Source organism: Anguilla rostrata, chromosome 2, assembly GCF_018555375.3.
Source record: "Anguilla rostrata isolate EN2019 chromosome 2, ASM1855537v3, whole genome shotgun sequence".
Taxonomy (NCBI): Eukaryota; Metazoa; Chordata; class Actinopteri; order Anguilliformes; family Anguillidae; genus Anguilla; species Anguilla rostrata.
This window is the reverse complement of record NC_057934.1, coordinates 16,892,176-16,913,850: the sequence shown is the minus strand read 5'-3', so window position 1 is coordinate 16,913,850 and position 21,675 is coordinate 16,892,176. Positions and strand designations below refer to the sequence as shown.

Genomic DNA, 21,675 nt, shown 5'->3' with positions numbered 1-21,675 from the left:
ACAATCGACCAGGAAGTGACTGTGAGGTGTCAGTATTGATGTGACGGCGTCAGGCTTTGACCAGTATAAATACACGTAGAAACTCAAATATGCTCCCCACCTGAAAACTGATTTAAGGTCACCGTGTGAAATTCCTCCAAAGTCATTAATATAGTTACATATCGGATCAGACCTTGAGTCAGTAGTTTTGAATCGGTGGGTGGTTAAACATAACTTCCGTGGCGTTCACCATAAGATCGGGTGGGAGGGGGCAATCGTACATGATCCACTGCAGCCGTAGGGCAGCTGCCCCGGTTCCCATTGACACTGAAGGCCGCAGCTGGGTTGCTCAGTTTGGTACGGTCTGCCTTAGGGGAGGGGCTGAGAGTGGGCGCGGCCGTGACTGTGGGGGAAGCAGCTCAGCCGGGGCCCAACTCCTCACTTTGTGCGCTTTAACGGCAGAAGCAGTACAAAAACACGGAGGGAAGAAAACTCTCAAACTTTCTTTTTTTTTTAAAAGGTTAAAGGCGGTAGTGGCGAAGGCCTATGGGCGAGGCCGTTTTTTCCACGGGACGGGGGAAGGGGGGGCTGGCTCCAGGGCTCGGGGGGCCTCTCCTTCAAAGGGATTGTCCATCTTTCCAAGGCTGGACGGGTCGAAGGGGCGGGGCAATGGTTGGGGGGCGGGGTTTGCCTCACCTTCCCGGACACCCCACCAGGAACCTGAACAACGGGAGAAAACGCCGATGATGTAATGTATGCCTTTGACCAGAGTGTAACATAACATGAGGACGAAGGAGTGGGATTCAGGTCAGTTCCACAAAGCCTTTCAGTCAAACCAGGGCTGCCCAACCCTGTTCCTGGAGATCTACCTTCCTTGTAGGTTTCCATTGCAACCCTAATTTGCCACACCACTAATTCTACTAATTAGCAGCTTAACAAGACCTCTAGCTGCTGAATGAGTTGTGGTTTTTGGAGTGAAAACCTACAGGATAGCAGATCTCCAAGAACAGGGTGGATCTTATTTTGTTTTGGTTTCCAGGTTAACCCCAGTATGGCTCCGTGTCCACAGACTCTGAGAGTATTTCACGAGGCAGGATAAAGTTGGCCCCGCTAAACTTTTTACCGTAAATATTTTAAACTGGATGAAAGCCTGAGTTGCTTGAAATGATTAATGAAAATTATCTGGGTAACACCTCGATTCCTTTTTGATGGAATGCCTCGTTATTTCGGCGGTGTGACTCACCACTCTCCCCGCGCCTCTACGGCCTCCTTCCTCACCAGCCTCTTGCGGTCGTCGAGCGCTTTGGCCAGCGCGCGGATCACCCGGGCGCGGAACGGGAGGATCTGCAGGGGGCGGTACACAGGGCTTACTGAGGCTGCAAGGGGGGTATTGGGGGGGAGGAGGGGGCAGGTGCACCTTGCCTGGGTTGGAGAGTTTGGTAGGGCGGCAGTGCAGTATAATGGGTAAGGAACTGGGAACTTGTAACCTAAAGGTTGCAGGTTTGATTCCTGGCTAGTTGTACCCTTAAGCAAGGTACTTGGCCTGCATTGCTTCAGTATAAATCCAGCTGTATAAATGGATGCAATGCAAATGCTATGTGAAAATGTGTATGGATAAGAGCGTCTGCTAAATGTCTGTAATGTAATGTAATGTGAAGTGACTGAAACTCAATGAGATTCAAGCAAAGGGACACGGAGAATGGATTAACATGCATCTGATTCAAAAACTTTGATTGACAGAGTTAAACTGCACAATCTCAGGGTTTACAGACCGTCTTAAGTGGACATCTGCGGCTAATCTTAACACCTGCAGCTCTAGCGGTGGGTCTGCTAGCAGATTCCAGACTGCCAGAAGTGAATGAACGTGCTAACTGCTTCTCCCTATTTAACACAGCCATGTAGGACAGGTATGTGAAAGTGAACTGCGCTACTATGCAAGAAATAAAAAAGGCAAGACCAGACAAACGCCGGCGTGGCGTGGGGTTACAGTAAACAGCGGCGGGTAATGAGGTCGTCGTGGGCGGAAGCGGCTCTTACCATGTGCTCTGGGAGCCGAGAGAGGGCGTGCAGGCAACGCAGGGAGGCAATCCGCACGGCCTGCGGGGGGGCGGGACAAAACTCAATTAGACACGGCCCACTCACAAGGCCTCCCTGGGATCAGGGGTATAGTTTATGGAACCTCAGGTTCATTCCTCAGTTTGAATGACACTGGCACATGATAGAGGTCAGAGAGGAGGGAATGAATTCAAACGCGCCTGGAGGGCGAGGGGTTTTTCTCACGCCCGCTACGGCGGAAGCACCGGCTCGGGCGGCGTGAATCACACCCTCGGCGCACGCCGCGCTTGGCCGCGTGCTGCCGCGCTACGAGGGTCATCTGCACTAAGGTCGCCGTGGAAACCTCTGGGCCGACGCAGGCTGAAATATGACGCACGGGCTGAAAGTGCCGAGTCACCGTGGCGCCGGCGATAATTGCATTTTCAGGGCGGCGGCTCGGTTCGGAGTATCGGAGCAGCGGGGCGTATCGACAGGCGGCCAGCCCGTTTCTGCTTACAGTACAGAGTCAGCACTGCTCCCCACAGCTAGAGGAGAGAGTGCTGCACAGCTAGAGGAGAGAGTGCTGCACAGCTAGAGGAGAGAGTGCAGCACAGCTAGAGGAGAGAGTGCTGCACAGATAGAGGAGAGAGTGCTGCACAGATAGAGGAGAGAGTGCTGCACAGATAGAGGAGAGAGTGCTGCACAGATAGAGGAGAGAGTGCTGCACAGATAGAGGAGAGAGTGCTGCACAGATAGAGGAGAGAGTGCTGCACAGATAGAGGAGAGAGTGCTGCACAGTTACAGGAGAGTGTGCTGTAGGCATTCACAATAGGAGGGGTAGACACTATGTCTGCACTGTAATTGAGAAAGGTCTGTATTCAACTAAGAAAGAGTGTGGCTGGTGCCAGTGTGTATTTGTGTATGCGTGCACATTTTTGTGTGTGGAAAACTGTGTGGGGGCATGAATCTGGATAAGTGAGCTTCTGTGTGTGTGTGTGTGTACACCTGTGTGAGTGTGTGTATTTGTGTGGCCGTGTGTGTGCATCTGCGTGCACGTGAGGTCTTGTGTGTCTGTGCGTGTGTGGTTACGCATGTATACGAATGTGTGTGGCTACACGTGTGTGGTTACACGTGTGTGGTCATGCAGGCGCGCTGGGCTCAGTACCATGCCCGGGCTGGTGGTGAGCTCCAGCAGGTGGCACACCAGCCCGTCCACCTGTGGGGTGAGGGCCGGCGGGGGGTCCATCAGGACGGGGTGCAGGCAGGACAGGGTGGACAGCTGCACCCGTCTGTCCGGGGAGGACAGGGCTTCCAGGAGCAGGGGGAGGAGCTGCAGACACAGGGTGGGCGGGGTCAGCGCAGGACACCACGGCGCATTGGTCGGTTCGCGACAACGTTCCCCCGCGCCGCGCCTCTTACCGCGGGGAGCTCGGTCAGCTGGACCTGTCTGGGCAGGTGGTTGACGATGTGCGACAGCGCCTTCAGGTACCCCGGCTTCCTGTCTGCGGGAGAACGAGGGAGACGCGTCAGCCGCACCGCGGGGCGCCAAAACGCAGCCCGACCTCATCGTGGCGGCCCTGGCGAGGGCATCCTCGACCGCCCCCTCTCTGAGCGCGCTCGGAAAGTGAAAACCCAGACGGGTCGGGACAAAGGAGGGAAGGGCGTCGCCTTTGTGTGGGTACATAAAAAAAAAAAAAAAAAAGAAAAACGAGCGGATGATCGGCGAGGCGGAGAACGCGGCGTTCTGCCTCTTCTCCCGCTTCCCCTCGGCGGTGACGCAGGGTAACCACGGCGCTCTTGGCACCATTGCCAAGGCGACAGCCGATGGGGGGTGGGGGCGGGGGGGCGGGGGGGTGGGGGTAGAGCAACCATAACAACAGCGGCAGCAGGTGTGACATTTCGAAGCTTTGCGCGTTTAAGTCGACGTCTCTGAGCTCGCCCAGACGGGGAAAAGGAAACCAGGCCGCGCGCACAGGAACACTCTGGCCTAGTTTCTGCGTCACGAGAAGGCTTTGCTAAGTCACAGCGGCGCAGAGAATCTGGTGCACGGGGCTCCTCTAAGCCTCTGCTTCAATCTGACAGACCATAAACCAACCCTGCTGCCGGAAACTGGAGGCTCTAGGCTCCTAAGCGGAGACGATGATTACAGAATCACTGCCTCCCTGTATGACCTACAGTGATGGATTGTGGGTAATTGACTCAGTGTTATACTATAACTCAGTGCTTGGAATGAGACCTGACCCCACGAGACACAGCCCCTCATTAAATCAGCGACAACACGGGCTTACTCCTCCCCTGAATCCCCCGCTCTCTGCCCCGGTACCTTTGTCCGCCGAGTAGAAGCCCTGGAAGAGCTTGGCCGAGTTCTCGGTGAAGAACCTCTGGCGGTACATGATGCGCACGTCGGCGTGGCACTCGCGGCTCAGCACGTCCGCCGGGTCGCTGAGCAGCAGGGAGAAGCCCTCGGCCGCCGCGTCGGCCAGCTCCGGGTCCGGCAGCAGGGAGAAGAGCTGAGGGAGGGACGCGCGCAGGGGAGGAGTTAGGAGCCGTTCGCCGAGCCTAGCCGACATGCGAAACCATCACTCCAAAATGGAAGCCATGCTTACGTGAACGTCCAGCGGCAAGAAGTGGGACTTTAGCATTCAGTGCTAACAGATACAGAGTTAAATGATACATATGCTAACCTATGAGCTAATAGTATATGAGCTGCCCACCCACTACATTGCAGTAAAAGTTTCAATGTAGTACAGCTAACCCACAGGCTATCTAAAATAATTACAGTATTCATGTCAAGCATGGTGTTGAAAGACATGGCTTCACACTTCAAGTGAAACTACCTGAAAGTACCAGTGGGAATAGTTCAGTCAACTCTGCAAAAAAGCTGAGGCAAGTGAAAGTAGCCTATAGGAGTCGGATCTGAATGATAAGAAGAGTCTGGGGCTCCCTTTCATCCTCAGTCTAACAGTAATGCACTTTCTCCTTCGGTTTGAAAGACGAGCTCTCCGCACTGTCATTTATGGAGTCCGGTAACAAAACAAAAATAAACATAAAACTGTTCAAAATTTGTTACATGCCTTAAGGGTAAAAAGAACAGTGATGTAGTGTTTTACTTAGTTAGTTATGCGCTGGTGTAAGGGCATTGGCAGGAATAAAAATGAACATCGTGGCTATCTGTCAAAGACTAGCCACAGGCGACAGCAACGCCTCACCTTGTCCGTCAGGGCTGTGGACAGGGGATGGTATCGGATGAGGAGGGCTTTGGCCACCTGAGGTGAAAAGAGGTAAACTGCTGTTCAGCACTAAAGCAGATGCTGTGGAAAATATCAAATATCATGATAGTGAATCATCAACTCAATACTTACCATGGGGACAGATTATAAAAGCACAGCCATGAAAGAAAGTAAGAGGTCAGAGGGGTGTATGAGGGGTCAGAGGGGTGTATGACAGGATAGCGTGCCCTGGTTTTAGGTATCAGAGCAGTGTGTTATAGAATAGTGTGCCCTTGTTTTAGGGATCACAGCAGTGCAATAGAACAGTGTGCCCTTGTTTTAGGGGTCAGTGCAGTGTCTGATAGAATAGTGGGCCCTTGTTTTAGGGGTCAGTGCAGTGTATGATACAATAGTGTGCCCTCTTTTAGGGGTCAGTGCAGTGTATGATTCAATTGTGTGCCCTCTTTTAGGGGTCAGTGCAGTGTATGATACAATAGTGCGCCCTTATTTTTCTCACCCACAGCAGTAGTGTGAAAGCCTGTACACGGAAGGAAGAGGACGCACAGTCCAGCTCCGAGCTGATCCTCTTCATCATTCTCTCCAGCACCGAGTCCAGCTGGTCTCCTGAGAAAACACGCCAGACAGGAAATTGCTGCACTTGCACAATCACTGGAACATAGCCAAAACCACACCAGACTCCCCTGAAACAATGCAATTCTGCTAGCGCTCGATGCTAAATAAAAGAAAAATGGGGAGAAGTGCGCGATTAGCCAGTGTTGCCTGGGGAGGGACAGTTTCGGACAATGGTACTGTCCAGGTCTCTCGTTGCCCAGTAAGGGCCTCTGGGCATGGGGGCAGGCAACAATCACTTCAGAGAAGAGCATGTCTGCTCTCCAAAAACACAGAGGTATCAGCAATGAGATGGGCCACCAACTACTATTTGATGTTCCAAACTGACAGAGAAAAGAAAAGTTCTCCAGCAAGGTTCAAGCTCTTACCCCCAGGCCTCTTGTTGACCAGCCCTGCAAAGCACTTTGCTGCCGCAGTGTAGGAAAAGGGGTGGGGTGACGTACAGCTCAGCTCCTCCAATTCCTCAAACAGCCTGTCAATCTGGGGAATCTCCACCTATTAAAATGAAAGGTATGACGCCCCTTGTTCTCATTGAAAAAGAGGTACCGAATAAGCAAAGTTTACTTTGCGTGCTTGTTCTATTCAATTCAATGTGCATTTAACACACGCTGTGCCACATTCCCTACATTCACTCTCTGAAACAAAACCAGATCCATCTGGCTTGCTAATCTAAATTTATATCAGTCTAAACATGTCCCAAAAGAAGAGGAACAGGAGGAAAAGTAGCCGTTATATTAAACAGGAGTCAGGAAGTCTCATAGAAAACAATAAAGACTGGAGCAGCTGTGGATTTTCAGAGGGTGGTGTTTGTCCTCAGCTGAACCAAGCTAACATAAACCTGATGATTGAGACTGACTCTGCTCTGTGAGATGGTGCGAGACGAAGGTGGGGTGGGGTGGGGGGGGGCGCTGGATCAGCTTACACTCCTTGGCATGGAGCACACGCAGGCCATGAGCAGGCACACCAGCTGGGACCGGCGCCAGGCCTCCGACTGCTTCTGCAAAATACATATAATACCAATGGATCGTATCGGCCCAGACGTACAAGGACTACAGTTCCCAGGATGCACCTTTATGGCAGAAAGCCCCAAACCCACCTTTAGTAGTTGGAGGGGGGACGGGAAGTCGTTCTCAGGCAGAAAGGACACGTCCCCGTCCAGGAAGAGGGACACCGCCCGGGAGGCTGTGAGGGCTGCCATCCTACAAGGGGGGGGAGGGAGGGTAGGTGGAATCAACAGTTATCGGGGTTTGCTGTAGTCCTGGAGATCTCCCAAACATTACATAACCTGCACACACACCAGGCCTCAACACTGTTCTGAACCCCCATCTCTATCCACCACCAGTTCCCTTGTTGCTATGATACTAATAACTGCAGGGGGCTTCATTGGAAATGTAGCGCTCAGCACTAGGGAGTACTGCAATGGCATTTATAGCACTGACTAAGCAAGAGGGATTGCTTCCTCCCATAGCCCATTGTTCTCTATTTACAGAGCAGGCAACTTCGCGCCTGATGGATTTCGCAGGCGCCGATAGCGCCGTTAGCGTGCGTTTGTGATTCATCTCATTGAGTCTCCTTCTTTCCTCCTCCCCTCGTACAGTTCGTCTAGCACCGTGACGGGCGTGGCACCGAATGCCTCCAAGGTCTCCGCTTCCATAAATAACTCCCCACGCTCAAAAATTCCTGTAATATTGGAGCTTTATAAGTATGCGGAGGCGCACAGATGAGGGCGTGCTAGCATGTGCGGACACGCGGAAGAACGCGTGCGGACGCAGGCATGCATACCGGCATGCGCAGCCGCTCGAATATGTGTTCATGCAGGTATGTATAAGAACGCAAGGCATTTTATAAGGAGCAAAGGAAGCCGCTCAGCCAGTCTTAGCTTGTCAATTCGCCTGAAGTTGAGTGTGAATGTGTGCGTGTGCGCGTAAAAATTGTGCTTCTGTGAGAATGCCCCGTGTGTGCATGTGTTAGTGAGCATGCTTGTGTGAGTTTGTGGTACATGTGTGTATACATGTGAGTGTAAGCGTGTGTTTGTGAGCATGCTTGTGTGTGCTTGTGGTATACATGTCCGTGTATGCATATATGTGTGTGTGCATCCATGTGTTTGTGCACACGTGTGTGTGTCTGTGTGTGTGTGTGTGTGTGTGTGCATGTGTGTGTGTGTGTGTGTGTGTGTGCATGTATGTGCGTGTGTGTGTGTAAGTGTGTGTGTGTGTGTATGTGTGCGTGTGATGTGTGTGTATGTATGCGTGTGTGTGTGTGTGTGTGTGTGTGTGCGTATGAGTGTGTGTGTATGAGTGTGTGTGTAAGTGCGTGTGTCCAGGTGTCTCTGTCTCTCTCACTCACTGTGACTGCAGTCGGCTACATGCTGTGCTCATCACAGGGACCAGAGCAGAGAGCACAGCCTCCTCTGTCAGCGGGCTCCGCTGGGCCCCCTCCCTCTCACCTGCAGCCAATCAGAGAACAAAACCCAACGGCCAATGAGAATTCACCTCAAAACAGTCATGTGGAAGGGAAGTGTTGGGGACGTAAAATCAAAGAACTCAAAAGACAAAGCAAAATAAAATGGCCAGACTATTCCTGAAAATGAATTCTGGTGCAGAATTAGATCTTTCACCCCAACCCAGACCCCAATTTTTGTACATGGAATTTCCAATTTATTCAAAACGGGGACATACTTTTCATTGCAATCTCCAGAAGTTTCCCCCCCAAAAAACCCACATTAACAATTAACATCAATAAAGTACCTCAGACAAGATGGTATATGAATAAAACTCACGTCCATTGTTTTACTTTTACTAACCCTGTAGAGCTGCCTGCAGGGCCAGCCCAAGCAGGCGCGGGATGATGATGTCATGAAAGAAGCGCCCGGTCTCCTCCGTGTCCTGCGCCTGCGCTGCTACCCGCTGTAGGCTGTGACACGTGGACACCACTTCCTCCAATGAGAACAGGCCGCTGCCTGAGGACCAAAGAGAAGCTCGGTTACTCCACGGGACACCCGGCTCTACGCAGAAGCACGTGAGGGCGTATGCGAGGTACGTGAATTCATCAAGTGATTAATGAATGTGCTTAGCAGCAGGAGCCATTCCGGGTCTTATTAGAAGCAGGTTAGTGTACCAACGGCTCCAACTGCTGTGCATTCAGTGCCATTTCCATTACTTCCGAAAAGGAGATTACAGCCATTGTGTTTATGCCAAGATTGGTAGCCTAAATAACGTTAATAACACATTGTTAATGAGCTGGCAAGCTTGTCAGTTCTTTGTTGACAATAAACAAACACACAGACCAATATTAGCTGTACTGTGGGCAGGCCTATTTTAGAAATTAGCCATTAACCCACAAACGCTTTGTTTTTTTTACTGTACAAGGTCATCATCTTGCAGTAAAGCTGCAACCAACACCGCACAAACAGCCCTCTTTCGGTCTTCCAACGCAGCCATAAATAAATAAGTGAAACTCAGAAGTTGATACAAAGCAATTATACGATAATAACATGATACAAAATGACAACACATTTCACAGGCCTTACTAGCTTACTGAGACGCACAGAGAAGACCCAACTCAAATTATTAGAAAAATATAACTGGCCAGCATATATACATATACATGCCTCGCCTCACGCTACCTTATCTGGCCCATTACCTGCGTGCGCTGAAGAGAGGACCTCCAGCAGGATGGGGGCGCTCTCCTGCACCACGCTGGGCTTGGAGGACATTACCGCCAGCGCCGCCACGCACCGCTGCCGCACCGCCTGCCGGGACTGCGTCTGTGCTGGTGTCGACCCGTCATCCTGCACCATCGGCTCTGGGGGGGAGGGGCAACACGCTCACAAACCCAAACCTGTTGGCGTATATATCACCTTTTTGTTTTCCTAATTGCTTTTTAAAAAACCACTGACATCAAGCCATCAAAATGAGGCTTTCACAAATAAACAATATGAAGACTTAATTGGGTCAAAATAACACTTGTTACAGTGTAATTTCATTAGCAGGGAAAGTCAGACGCATTTGTAAACTTGTCATATGTTCCAGAACCTTCCGTTAAAATTCTCGAATGTGCTTTCGATCAAGGGTCAGTTCAATATGGAGAGGCCTTACTGTGACCTCTGACCTACCGGAGAAGATCTCCCCCTTCAGCTTTGGGATCATCTTTGAGGCGAACGCATCGGGGTAGAGACGGGCCAGGGCGCACGAGCAGTCCATGACCGCCGAGCTGAGGAGGGAGGAGAGAACGGGGAAAACGAGCGAAATGGGGGTGAGAGAGGGAGAGAGAGAGAAAGAGAAAGAGAGAGAGAGAGCGAGAACGGGAGAGAGAGAGAAAGACGGAGCGAGAGAGAGAGAGGCAAGGAGAGTTTGGTTGGATTACTCAAATGAGTGCTTAATCATGACAAAGCCCTGCGGTTTTCACTGATTTGAAGAGAACCGACGAAGCGGCGTCTTTACCAGATTTGCGGCTCGTCCTCCTCCAGGACCAGCCGGGTCAGGTGGTCGGCAGCCAGTTCGACATCCGACGGCAACAGCAGGCCTTAAAAGAGGGAGAACGGGCCTGGACATTACAGACTGCGCGAGACCATCACTCTCCTCCTTCGCTCTGGAGCAGGGGGAACAACAGGAGCACTGTGCGCCGCATGCAGACAGACGGTACCAGAGGAAGCCGTATACGTGGAGACCATTTGCATGAGCAAACAAATAAAAGGGCCTGTTGTGCTTCTGCACGCATCTTTTGAAATACCCAGTCGGGTTCCATTTTGGCTCACGCCCACTTCCTGCCCAGCATCACCAGCTGGCAAAGAACACAGCAGCGTCAGTCTCAGTGAATGCTGGGACAGAGAGCGTCAGACCGCGATTCAGAGGCAGGGGCTGAGGTGTGGGACAATGTGTGCTGTGTAATTCCCTATATACATATACATATCCACTGTTATTCAAACTCAAATACACCCTTTTGGCATGGCAGCATAAGAGCGATATTGCCCCGCCCCTTAAAGCAGCATGCTCTCGCAGTGCATGCTGGGATAGACCGTGTAGACCGAGTGCAGGGCTGAGGTGCTGGGCAGCGTAAGGACTGGGCTCAGACAGAGGAGTGTGGGAGGAGTGAAGCGTAGAGGGGACGTAGACGGGACACGGAGGGGGCACGGAGGGGGTACGGAGGGGGCACGGAGGGGGCACGGAGGGGGCACGGAGGAGGCACAGAGGGGGCACGGAGGGGGCACGGAGGGGGCGCGGAGGAGGCACGGAGGGGGCACGGAGGGGGCACGGAGGGGGCACGGAGGAGGCACGGAGGAGGCACGGAGGGGGCACGGAGGGGGCACAGAGGGGGCACAGAGGGGCACGGAGGGGGCACGGAGGGGCACGGAGGGCACGGAGGAGGAGGCACGGAGGGGGCACGGAGGAGGCACGGAGGAGGCACGGAGGGGGCACGGAGGGGGCACAGAGGGGGCACAGAGGGCACACCTGGCTGCTGGCCCAGCGCGGTGAGAACGCGGCTGGCGATAACCCGCAGGCCTGTGTTGGATTCGGACAGCGCGGAGAACACCAGACTGCACAAGGGCTGCTGGAACCCGGAGAGAATGCTCTCTTCTGAGAGAGGGAGAGAGACAGAGAGAGAGAGAAGTGAGAAAGGGATGGGGAACAGGGCGAGAGAAAGAGGGAGACAGAAAGAGAGACAGAGAGAATTTTATTACTCACAATTAAATACTATTTGAGTGGAACCGCATGAATGAACAGAACATGACCGAATTACTCTGCAATTGTTTCTTTGAGTGAAAAACAGCACAAGTAAGAGCATGGTCTGAGTTTCAGCTCTTTACACGTACCTCCATCACCTGGGAGACTGTTCTGTGCCGGCTGGACGAAGCCCTGCACCACCTCCAGCAGGGTGCGCCGCTGAGCACACTGAAAAAGGACATGCAACCCACTGAGCTTAGAGGCCAACACGGAACACGGCTGTGTGCTTGTGTCTGCTCTCCCTGATTGACACACGATGTTGCAGCAATGGGAGGGGCTTACTAAAACAGTCAGGGAGCTACGCTAACATTTTCTCCAAAGATCATATTTACACCAAAGCTAAAAAATTTAGGAGCAGGCTAATGCACCCCAATTAGTAACTGTGCATCTAAATTATTTTTTCCCCCAGTTAGAACACATGAATTTTCAGAAGCAAATGCTCTTAAAATGGGAGCACTGTAGAGCCCTGGCAGGCATTCCGGTGTGTGACAGAAGAAAAGCTCTGGGATAGAAACTCATTATCCACAAAGTTCTACCGGTGCGTTTAAAATAGAAACCTACACGCAGTGAGCCTCAGCGGGGGCTTACTGACCAGCGTCTACAGCGCGGCTGGCTCACCTGCGTGCGCGTGCTGTACTGCTCCAGGAGCAGGGGCACCACGGAGGCCGCGATCTTGCGGCTCGCCCTGTAGGAGGCGCCGGCGGCCGCCTGCAGGAGCTTGGCGCTCGGCCAGACCAGCTTCAGGTCTGGCTCGCAGAGGTGGTGCTGGCAGTCTGGGACAAAGGAACACAGCAGACGGCGAATCTCAGACAAAAGGGGGTGCCGGAGGAGGGCGGATAAATTATTGAAGAGGCGGGCGTGTGGAACAGCAGGCGATGAGTAAGCAACGACTGCAGACGGCTCGTAGTAATTCAGTGTTGGGAGCAAGCCACGTCGTTCTGTGAGTCATCGGACACATTTACCGTCAGGGGATTGCATGGGAACAGCTGACCCAGCGCGTATCCTTGGAAACAAGCCGTTTCTACGCACTGGCCTGTATTCGGTAAACGTTTGTCCTCAACATCGACTCACACGTAAAAGTTTGTTTTTTAACACAGTCAGATGAGTTCCGCAACCGCTAAAGCACTAAATTATTTATTTCTTTGGTAGCCGCAGTTAAGGACAAATGTTGACTGGTTGCATTCCATCCCAACGGTGCATTTTTGTAGGGGGGTTGGGTGAGTTGGAAGTGGGAGGAGGGTGAGGTGGAAGTGGGGATGTGGGTATGTAGGGGGTGGGTTGACGGTTGGGAAGATGAAGTGTGAGGGTCGGAGAGGGGGTACCTCTGAGGACCAGGTCCAGGAAGACCTCCAGGCCGTCTTCAGAGTCGGAGTGCCGGACGGAGCGGGAGAGGCAGGCCGTGAGGGCGGTGAGGGCCGAGAGGCTGGCCGCCTCCACCTTCTCACTGGCCGTCTGGAAGACCTGAGGAGGGGAGAGAGGGACGCACGCCGTAAGCCAAAATGGCCACACCGGTCTCTGTTCAGCCATCGTCCACCATTCCCAAGGGAAACAATAGCCTGCATTTAATCATTAAAACATTTGTCCTCAACTCAAAACAATTTTCAATTAATTGGTAGTTTTTTTTTCTTCATAAGCATAGTTTGCCTAGTTTGGCAATTGCCAACATTAACTTGCAAAACTGTTTGTCAATGTCTTTCTTTAAAATCTTTCACATGAAATTATTTCTAAGTCGAATATAAGGAGCAATGCAGGATGTATTCAGGTCAGTCTCCAAAATGGCCACCAAATGGTAGCAGTTGCTCCCAGTCCACTGTATATGCCCACCTCTCGGCGCAGCGAGGTCCACAGCCCTGTCAGGAACTCTGCCAGGTCCTTGTGTGTGTACAGAGTGGTGCAGGCGGTCTGAAACGCAGGACCACAGGAGTCACCTTCCTAACACTGGCCCCAGACACTTAGCCTACCAAGCTTGTCTACCAAGCATTGGGAGGGAGGGTGGCAGACAGACATGTTTGGATAATGTCGTGTTTTTACCAGTGTCTGCAGCGAGTCCAGCTTGGCGCTCTGCACGTCCGAGTCAACTTTCTCAATGATGAGTGGCAGCAAGTACTGTCAAAGCAGGAAATTCAAGCGATCAGTCAAGGAAAAGGACACCATAGAAAAACAGCTCAGTAACAAAAATGATACACTGGAGCAAACCAGCTCGGAAATGAAAATGACACCAAAGCAAACCGGCTCGTAACTCTAAACACTAGCGATGTTGGCTTGTAGCCGTTGCGTGAAGCTGTTGAGTTGTCAGCTCGTGATTTCAGCTTGTACACATGCCCCCGAATCGCCACGCCCTCCGGCTCGCTGCCGGATCTCAGAGCCGCTGGAGGAAGCGCGGGCGTTCTCCCCCGTCCGTACCTCAGCGAAGCGGGGGGTCCCCGTCAGCACGGTCCTCAGCGACAGGATCAGGTCCTCCTGGGTGATGCCGTGGGGGTCGCTCGGCGGCTGCAAACGGACAAGAGAGGATGATGGGAAGGGCTGTGCTACGACCAACGCTCTGGCGCCCGGTCTAGGTGAGCGCCGTCACGTTCTCTCGTACCCTGAAGGTCTCAAACGGTCATCCCGGTCACAGAGTAAACTGCTTATACCAGCCAGTCTGTAACAGCCACGGATAAGTCAGCTGTAACTACCATAAAGGCCAAGCTGGTGTCCTTTTTCCTCAAGATAATTAATATCACCTGACTTTCTTTTCTCCACATTTGGAATATCCAGTCACATACATAAGTCCATCTCATTGCTACAACATCCTTCATCAATTCAGGAGAGCATAGAGAACATCTTGTGCCAACCATTTACCATCAATTCACAGTCAACCAGCGGAACAGTGCAGTTATTCTGTTGGAGGACCACGCTTCACGTGCAGCTGGTGAAGATGACCTGCAGGTCCCCGATCGACCAGTAGGAGTCGATAGTGCACAATGAACTGTCCTGCAGACCATAACCCTTCCTCCCAGGGCAATGCTATAAACACCAGAGCCAAGCAGACCAATCGACTGTGCTGACTGAGACACTTACTGGAGTGAAGTCTATGGGGAAATAGCAGGAAGTCACTTCAAACAGCTCCTCGGTGAATTTACCTGAATAAAACATTGAGATACACTTTACAGTTATATTCAGTATTCTTGTGAAGACTTTGTCATTAGACATGCACTGCAATTTTCCTTGCAATTGTCCTGATAAGATGTATTCATGCATCAGGACTGGAATCAAGAAATGAATTCTATACTACAAATCTCAATGTCATTGCATTCTGCAATATCATCATCTGTTATGAACAGTTTGCTGACAGTTGGAGAGTGCTTTTTAAAATCCACCCGAAATGTACTTTTATTAAATGGACCAATGGAAAGTCTTGCGCACGTTTTCTGGTGCACTAACTACATGCTTAATATCAGGGCATAGTAAGCTCAGGCCCAAACTAATTCATTTTATTGATATGATTCTAGAAATTTCTCTTCTACCCTTTTTACTAAGACCTGAAGGCCAGCAGCTGCAATTAAACCACAAATGGTTGCATTTGCCATTTTAAAAAGAGAGCATCCAGATAGCTAATCGGAAAGTCTCATGGGTGCAGTTTTGGTCTTCTGGAAAAGGTGTGGGCGGAGCCTCACCCAGCTCGTAGCCCCGGTGAACGATGTTCCCCGCGATCTGGAAGGCCAGGAGGAGGTTTCGGGGGTCCCGCTCCCCGTCCATCGCTTGGACGAAACCGAAAACAAAGTCCGCGCCCAAGCCCTTCAGCTCTGTACGCAGGGGGAAGAATAACAAGCTGTGATCACAGAGTGGAGATCCACGTTCCTCTTATTCCATCTCAACCTCTGTGCGTAAATGCCACTGAAGTGCCCCTTGCAGAGAGACAAACAGAACATGTTTCCTTTTCATTTCCTTAAGCCAGGGCGATCAACTGAGAACAGTCAAAAATTCTCACTTGAAATGAGGACCTGTGGAATCAAAACTGCTAGGAAACACAAGGGACTGTGTAGCCAATGAGATGTATGTAGTATGATAAGGTAGACAGCCGCAGAGCCAGTTGTGTTTGCGTTTGATCAGGACACAGGGGTGTCCTTTTAAAGTAGAACTGGATGTCATTTTAAGATATGGGTGCTTTTAGGGATAAAATAACACAACAAACACATTACATCGCCTACTTTTTCATCCGACTTCCCTTCTATTTGGGTCAGTAATCATGGCCGTACAAAAGCACCATACACAGAATTCAGACCTACAAACTTCTGAATACACGTCCAGTTCCACAGCTCCTATGCCAAGTTAACTCCATTATAACATCCTCAAAAATAGGAGTGTCACCATTTTGTAGGTTTGGCTATTACGCTCCTGCCTTCTGGTCTGCCTCCACCCAACCTTGTCCCATCTCTGCACCTTCACTCAGACAAAGCACCACCCAAACCGCCACCCACCAACTACCCACCCCTCATCTTACCTTCCTCCTGAGACTCCATCAGATTGAGCAGGATGGTGTAGACACATGACCTCTCCTTTAGCATTAGGGACTATACAGTGAGGAGGCAAGCAAATGGGCACACACGCACACACACACACACAAATAATATTTATTAACTCCTTCATTCTGACCTGCAACTAGTGCACTGCCTTGTCCTGACCATGAATCTTGGTAAACTACATACTAACCTGCACAATAAGAACCAATAGAAAAAAATGATCCACTGTAAATGTAATTTACTCTTATCTGTCATACATATGCATATTTTACAGTTTTGCCATTCTCCATCCAATGTTTATTAATATCTAATATGTTTTTATTTAATCTGCCAATATGGTAATTATTCTGCTATCTATGAAGGGGCAAAATAAACATTGACTGCTTGACAATCAACAACATGTTCAAAAGACATGTTTATTATTAGCATGCCAGTTGTAGCTGGTTGTCACTCTGTAGCCTATCAGCTGAGTTCAGCGGTTAGCGTACAGTAGCACTGTCGCAAGTGTCTGATTCATCCCTATGAGTCAGTGAGTGGCCTGTCCAATAAAGGCCCTGTTCCCCGGGCGAAGCTACGGCTAATTACGCGTTGGTATGGCGCGGACGCGGCGGGGACCGTGCTCACCTGCACGTGTACGTCCTGGAAGAGAGACTTCAGAATGGAGACGGACAAGCCGGGAGGAAGCTTGGGGCATTTGGTCTGAAAACACGGATCACAATAATCACAGGAGGCCACGTGAGCCTGATGGTGTGAGCACTGAGACAGAGAATGTTTTACAGCAAATGCAATGAACACCTTGCAGCTCGCAATGGGTTGTGCTTACTTTTGTACACTACAGCTGGTGTAATAACATGGAAACATATTGCAATAACAGCAACAATCAAATATTTCCATAATAATAAATATCATGATTCCATCACGAAAAATGAGTTTAGTTTCAAATAATAAAGCAAAAAAAAAAAAAAAAAAAGACAAAAGACAGACATTTCTTTAAGAATTTCGCAATTTTGCCCCAAAAAAAGTTTGATTTAAAGAACGAGCCAATATTCTGTTGGTAAAACAGATACAGCAGACCAGATTAAAAAAAAAAATCTAGCAAAAGTGTAAATATACGCAGCATCCGTGCCTTGTCACCGCTTTGCATTTCAGGAAACAAATGAGGGCAGTTGATTATTCTCAGTCGTCTGTGTGTCAATTTTCAGGAACAATGCTTTCACTATACTTTCACAGGGACTAAACACATTGCTCCAGTCCATTCACAGTTGGCTTTGTGAAAACACCAGCGATGTGTCACAGTATTATTTTATGAATTTTGCTTTTTTATACAGCCAATTCCTATAACATGTCTGTTAATTACATACATTATACACTTGCCTGTTTTAGAAAAACATTTTCATTTTCTATTTATTTATCAGCACTTAGCTCATTTGTCTTTCACCATGCCCTCTTGTCTGTTCTATATATTTTATGGATTTCACCTATACTTAAACAGTCAGTCCCCAGTGTTTTCATTTCAATGGCAATTCAGACAAAAAAAATTGAATTTCAGAATGCCTTACATACGTTAGGCTCCATTAAGCACATTCACTCATCTTACAAATAGTGCACAAACTGGTGATACCATTCCGTGTCAGCCAATTAAAATAACTTACAGTACAGACCACATGTCACTGATAGCACAAAACACATTGTTAAGTATGTGGAGAGAAGGCCAGGGTCTAGCTATGCTGGGACTTACCAGGGCTTTGATCCCTTGTAAGACATACGGTGTGATGGCATAATGGTCCTTCAATCGGTTTTCATAAAAGGCCACCAGGACCTCCACTGTGTGCAAAAAAAGAAGTAAAACAGGAGATGAGATCGCTACCCGACAGAAAGCGGTGAGGAAGCACGCTGAATTTAAAGCACAGGTGCAAAACTGCACACCACACAGGGAGAGAAAAATGCATTCATTCAGGAAAACAGGGAGAGAAAAATGCATTCGTTCAGGAAAACAGTCTCATAGGGAGAATAGCTACAACAAGAGAACAATGCAAACTCCAAAGATCCGCATTTTAATCACTGGTCAAGGGCGCCTTAATTTCAACCTCATCAGTGGAACAATGAGAACACTGTCGCTGCCTGACACTGTGCCAAACACAAATACTTCATCTTCACGCTCAGTTTAAACGAGAGTAACACATGGGGCGGAAAGGTGCGTGAATGGGTGAAGGTCATGCTAGCGACGCCCCGGTGACTGTGACGAAGCCGGTGGGGCGTCTTACACGGCGGCCTCACCTTCCCTCTCCGAGAGGCTGGCGTAGCACTCCTGCAGGACCAACGACAGGAGCTGGACGCCCCGGCCTCTCGTCTGGGCCTGCGAGCTCGTCAGACTCAGCCTGCGCGGGGAGAACGCAGGCCGTGTTTTACAGGCATTCCGCTGTGCGGAGCCATTGCATCTGACACAAGAGGACTAACACTACAGATAACTGCAGAATTTATTCTAGTACCATTACAGGCTGTAATAGGGTTTGAACAATCCATTTCTGCGGCTACTACAGCTCTAGTAAACCTAAGAATGCACTCGTTCTCTGCTTCGCAAGCTGTTTTGGATAAGAGTGTGGGCTAAATGCGCTTCAGTTGACAAATTTGAAAAGCCAGGATGTGAAGTGCTCTGTTGAGATTTACAGGTACAGGTAATATTATGGGTACATGGAATGGGAAAAGCCATCAAAAAGCCATCAATCTGCAGCAAATCTGTATGACAAAATGCCCTAAATCAAGACTACATTGGAACAGTTATTTAAAAGACTGTCTTGTGATGGGCTGATATTCCATTTCAGACAAACATGGAGACATGCCCCTGCAACGCTGAGGTTTGAACCAAAACCAGTAAGGGATGTATATTAGTGGATTCCAAACCTCCTTAATACTTCTTCTCATCAATACCCAGGACACCCAAGGCCATACTCTTAACTTCCAATTCCTCTGAGAACCCCCAACCCCCACCCCATGGATGCCACCTTCTGTTTCTCCAGAAAATAGCTTGCCAGCTTACCAATAATAACAAAAATAAAACTATCCATTTTAGAGATGTAAAATAGCCTATATGCAGTCAACAAAAATGCATTTTAAAAACTAATTTCCCATAATCCTACATATAAACCATGACAAGTTGACTACAATCTGTATATTTCATAATTTGTGGAAAATCAACTGACCCAATATCCTTTAAAGCACACTCCATTCATCTGAATAGATATCTACCCAGGTGGTACATGATTAAATGACAAGGGAATTATAAATAATTATGATATTAATACTTTACCCCAATGCTTCAACCAACTCTAATACTGTGAACTGTCCAGTTTTCACTCCTAGATGAAAAAAATAAATAAACAGACATGACACTCCAGGCAATTTAAATGTACAACTTATACTTTCCTCCTGTAGATAAAAAGAGTGTTGAGTGTTAGCTACATACAATAGCAGCTCGATATCTGTCCTGTTTGCGGATGTGATGGACCTGTGTTTGGTTGGTAGAGCTAGCACATTTATATAGTCCCATGCATTTCATAAGGTAGTGACAATGTGCTAACTGGGAAAATATCACTGAGTGAAATTTGCACAGCTATAAATAACAACTAATCAGAAAAAACAAAACAACAACAACAGTAGAAAATGGACAATGTGCATTTTAAATAACACCTTTCATAACTAGTTTAATGACTGCCCTATGTTAGAGTCTGACAGAGGGCAATCGATGTTAACTTCAGAGGTCCAGAGTTCAGGTGACAGTAGCTAACGTGCAACCAATTGAGGCAGGTAATTCGAACACTGCGCACATACTGTCACACAACAGAAAACTCTGGAGTCTCAATTTGGGACAACGTCAGCTAGCTAGCTTGTCAAGTTCAGCTACTTAGCTAGGCAGCAGGCCAAATAACCATGTCCGAGTACGTAACAAGCGAGTTAACTCCGTATAAACTTGTTGATGATGATATCGCCAGCTAGTGAACTACGTTCGTTTTCTTTTACAGTTTAATGTTACTGTGTAAATCCAGGTACTGGTGTTCATTCGTTAGCTACCTGGTTTAGTTAGCTAGCACTACATCATGTCATGGAGATCCAAGCCTGTGCATCCTGCGGGAGCATGTTCTATGTATTTAACTTTATCAAAGCTCCCTGGAGATGATGTGTGCGGAAATGTCGAAATATGTAACATAGCTTAGGTACCTGTTGCAGTTTCTGAAGCCTTGCTGTCCTGTTGTCCTGAAACGAATTCTTCTACCAAGCCCAGGAGCACACTATTCGCGGCCATCGTGGGCTGCCTCGTTCCAAAACTGATCTACGCATGCTCGTAAAGCGGAAGTTTTCCTGAGAACTGCTGGTCTCCGATATAGATATAGAATAACTACATTGTACATAATTTTGATTTTATGTTATTTTAATGACATGCTAAAAAGTTGCCTAACTATTTTCAGAAAATACATAGCGTAAGCTGCGAAGCTATACATTTCGGTCCAATATAGCTATGCAGTCCCCTTGCTTTTGACCAATTTTGAATGCTGATACATCTAGTCAGTCTACACATCTATGATCCAGAGTACTGCGTTGGTCCCGTTGATGTTTTTCGCACCACAGAAAATTCGTAGTGGATACTGATAGGCGTATGTTACCCCTGCCAATAGGTCATTGCCACTCTGTCTGGTAGGTACCAGTCATATGGGAACTGGTGCTACAGTGCTACCGGGTTTTGGTGCTCAACCCTATTGCAGGTTTCGCGTAGCCAGGGGCTTGTACTGTGGGGCTGCAGCTGGGAACTATTGGAGTCCTTTAGCAATAACATCACACAAAGTGATCAAACTGATTTAAGCGTACAGGCAAGATAAATGATGGTCAATTTGCCGTTCATGGCCATTCAAGTAAATGTTTATAACTTTATTTCCTTATGCAATATTGATATACAAATTATATCAAAATGTTAAATACATACAGTATGTTTCGGAAAGGTCACAAAGTGGGAGCCATATGGATTTCATGATGGCAGATTTATTGATTTTTTTAAGGTGATAACAGTCAGATTGACCTCTTTGACATTTCTAGTGTTTACTTTTTAACTACTGTAGCTACCTTGCAAATGCCATGTTTTTAAATTAATGTCATGCCTATAGATCATCTACCAATGTACAACAAATTAGTAGGTCTGCCGTGAAAAAACATTTTTAATCTCAATAAAAATGTTTTTAACATACAAAAACACCAAATTACTCACACATACAAAGCATTGCCTATAGGTCTTCATAGAAAACCTGTAAAATCTAGGCCTGCCGTTAGAAGTATTGATATCAAAACTAGGCAAAGTTACAACAAACAATATTGGCTATTTTTATAGCAAAGCAATGCTACCCAATGTTTCCCGAAGTATTCCATGTCCCTGTGTTTTTTCATCTTACCATCTGAACAGAATGTGGACATTCAAACTTTATGTGTCACATCAGTGTGCCAAATGACAAAAATTGCATCGTGGAAGAAGATATTATTTAAATGAATGATATTACACTTTAGAAAAACTGAATTATGAAAAATTACACTGCAGAATTGAAAGATTTATACTTA

The 21,675-nt window shown here is 48.6% G+C and overlaps 1 protein-coding gene across 1 annotated transcript; it reads right to left on the bottom strand.

The window, feature by feature from the left end:
- Window positions 1-480: 480 nt before the first annotated feature.
- mms19 (MMS19 homolog, cytosolic iron-sulfur assembly component) lies at window positions 481-20,447 on the bottom strand. Its single transcript, XM_064320843.1, has 31 exons — window positions 20,293-20,447; window positions 19,385-19,433; window positions 18,355-18,455; window positions 17,816-17,901; window positions 16,702-16,776; window positions 16,059-16,128; window positions 15,232-15,360; window positions 14,636-14,697; window positions 13,979-14,065; window positions 13,607-13,681; window positions 13,400-13,477; window positions 12,898-13,036; window positions 12,194-12,348; window positions 11,665-11,743; window positions 11,303-11,428; window positions 10,295-10,376; window positions 9,967-10,064; window positions 9,495-9,656; window positions 8,656-8,811; window positions 8,199-8,298; window positions 6,949-7,051; window positions 6,775-6,849; window positions 6,221-6,347; window positions 5,740-5,846; window positions 5,223-5,279; window positions 4,337-4,523; window positions 3,433-3,515; window positions 3,179-3,343; window positions 2,017-2,076; window positions 1,223-1,323; window positions 481-699 (listed from the first exon to the last, which is right to left on the bottom strand). Exons 1-31 carry the CDS (start codon window positions 20,375-20,377, stop codon window positions 672-674), a joined length of 3,087 nt encoding a protein of 1,028 aa, XP_064176913.1. The 5' UTR covers window positions 20,378-20,447; the 3' UTR covers window positions 481-671.
- Window positions 20,448-21,675: the final 1,228 nt, after the last annotated feature.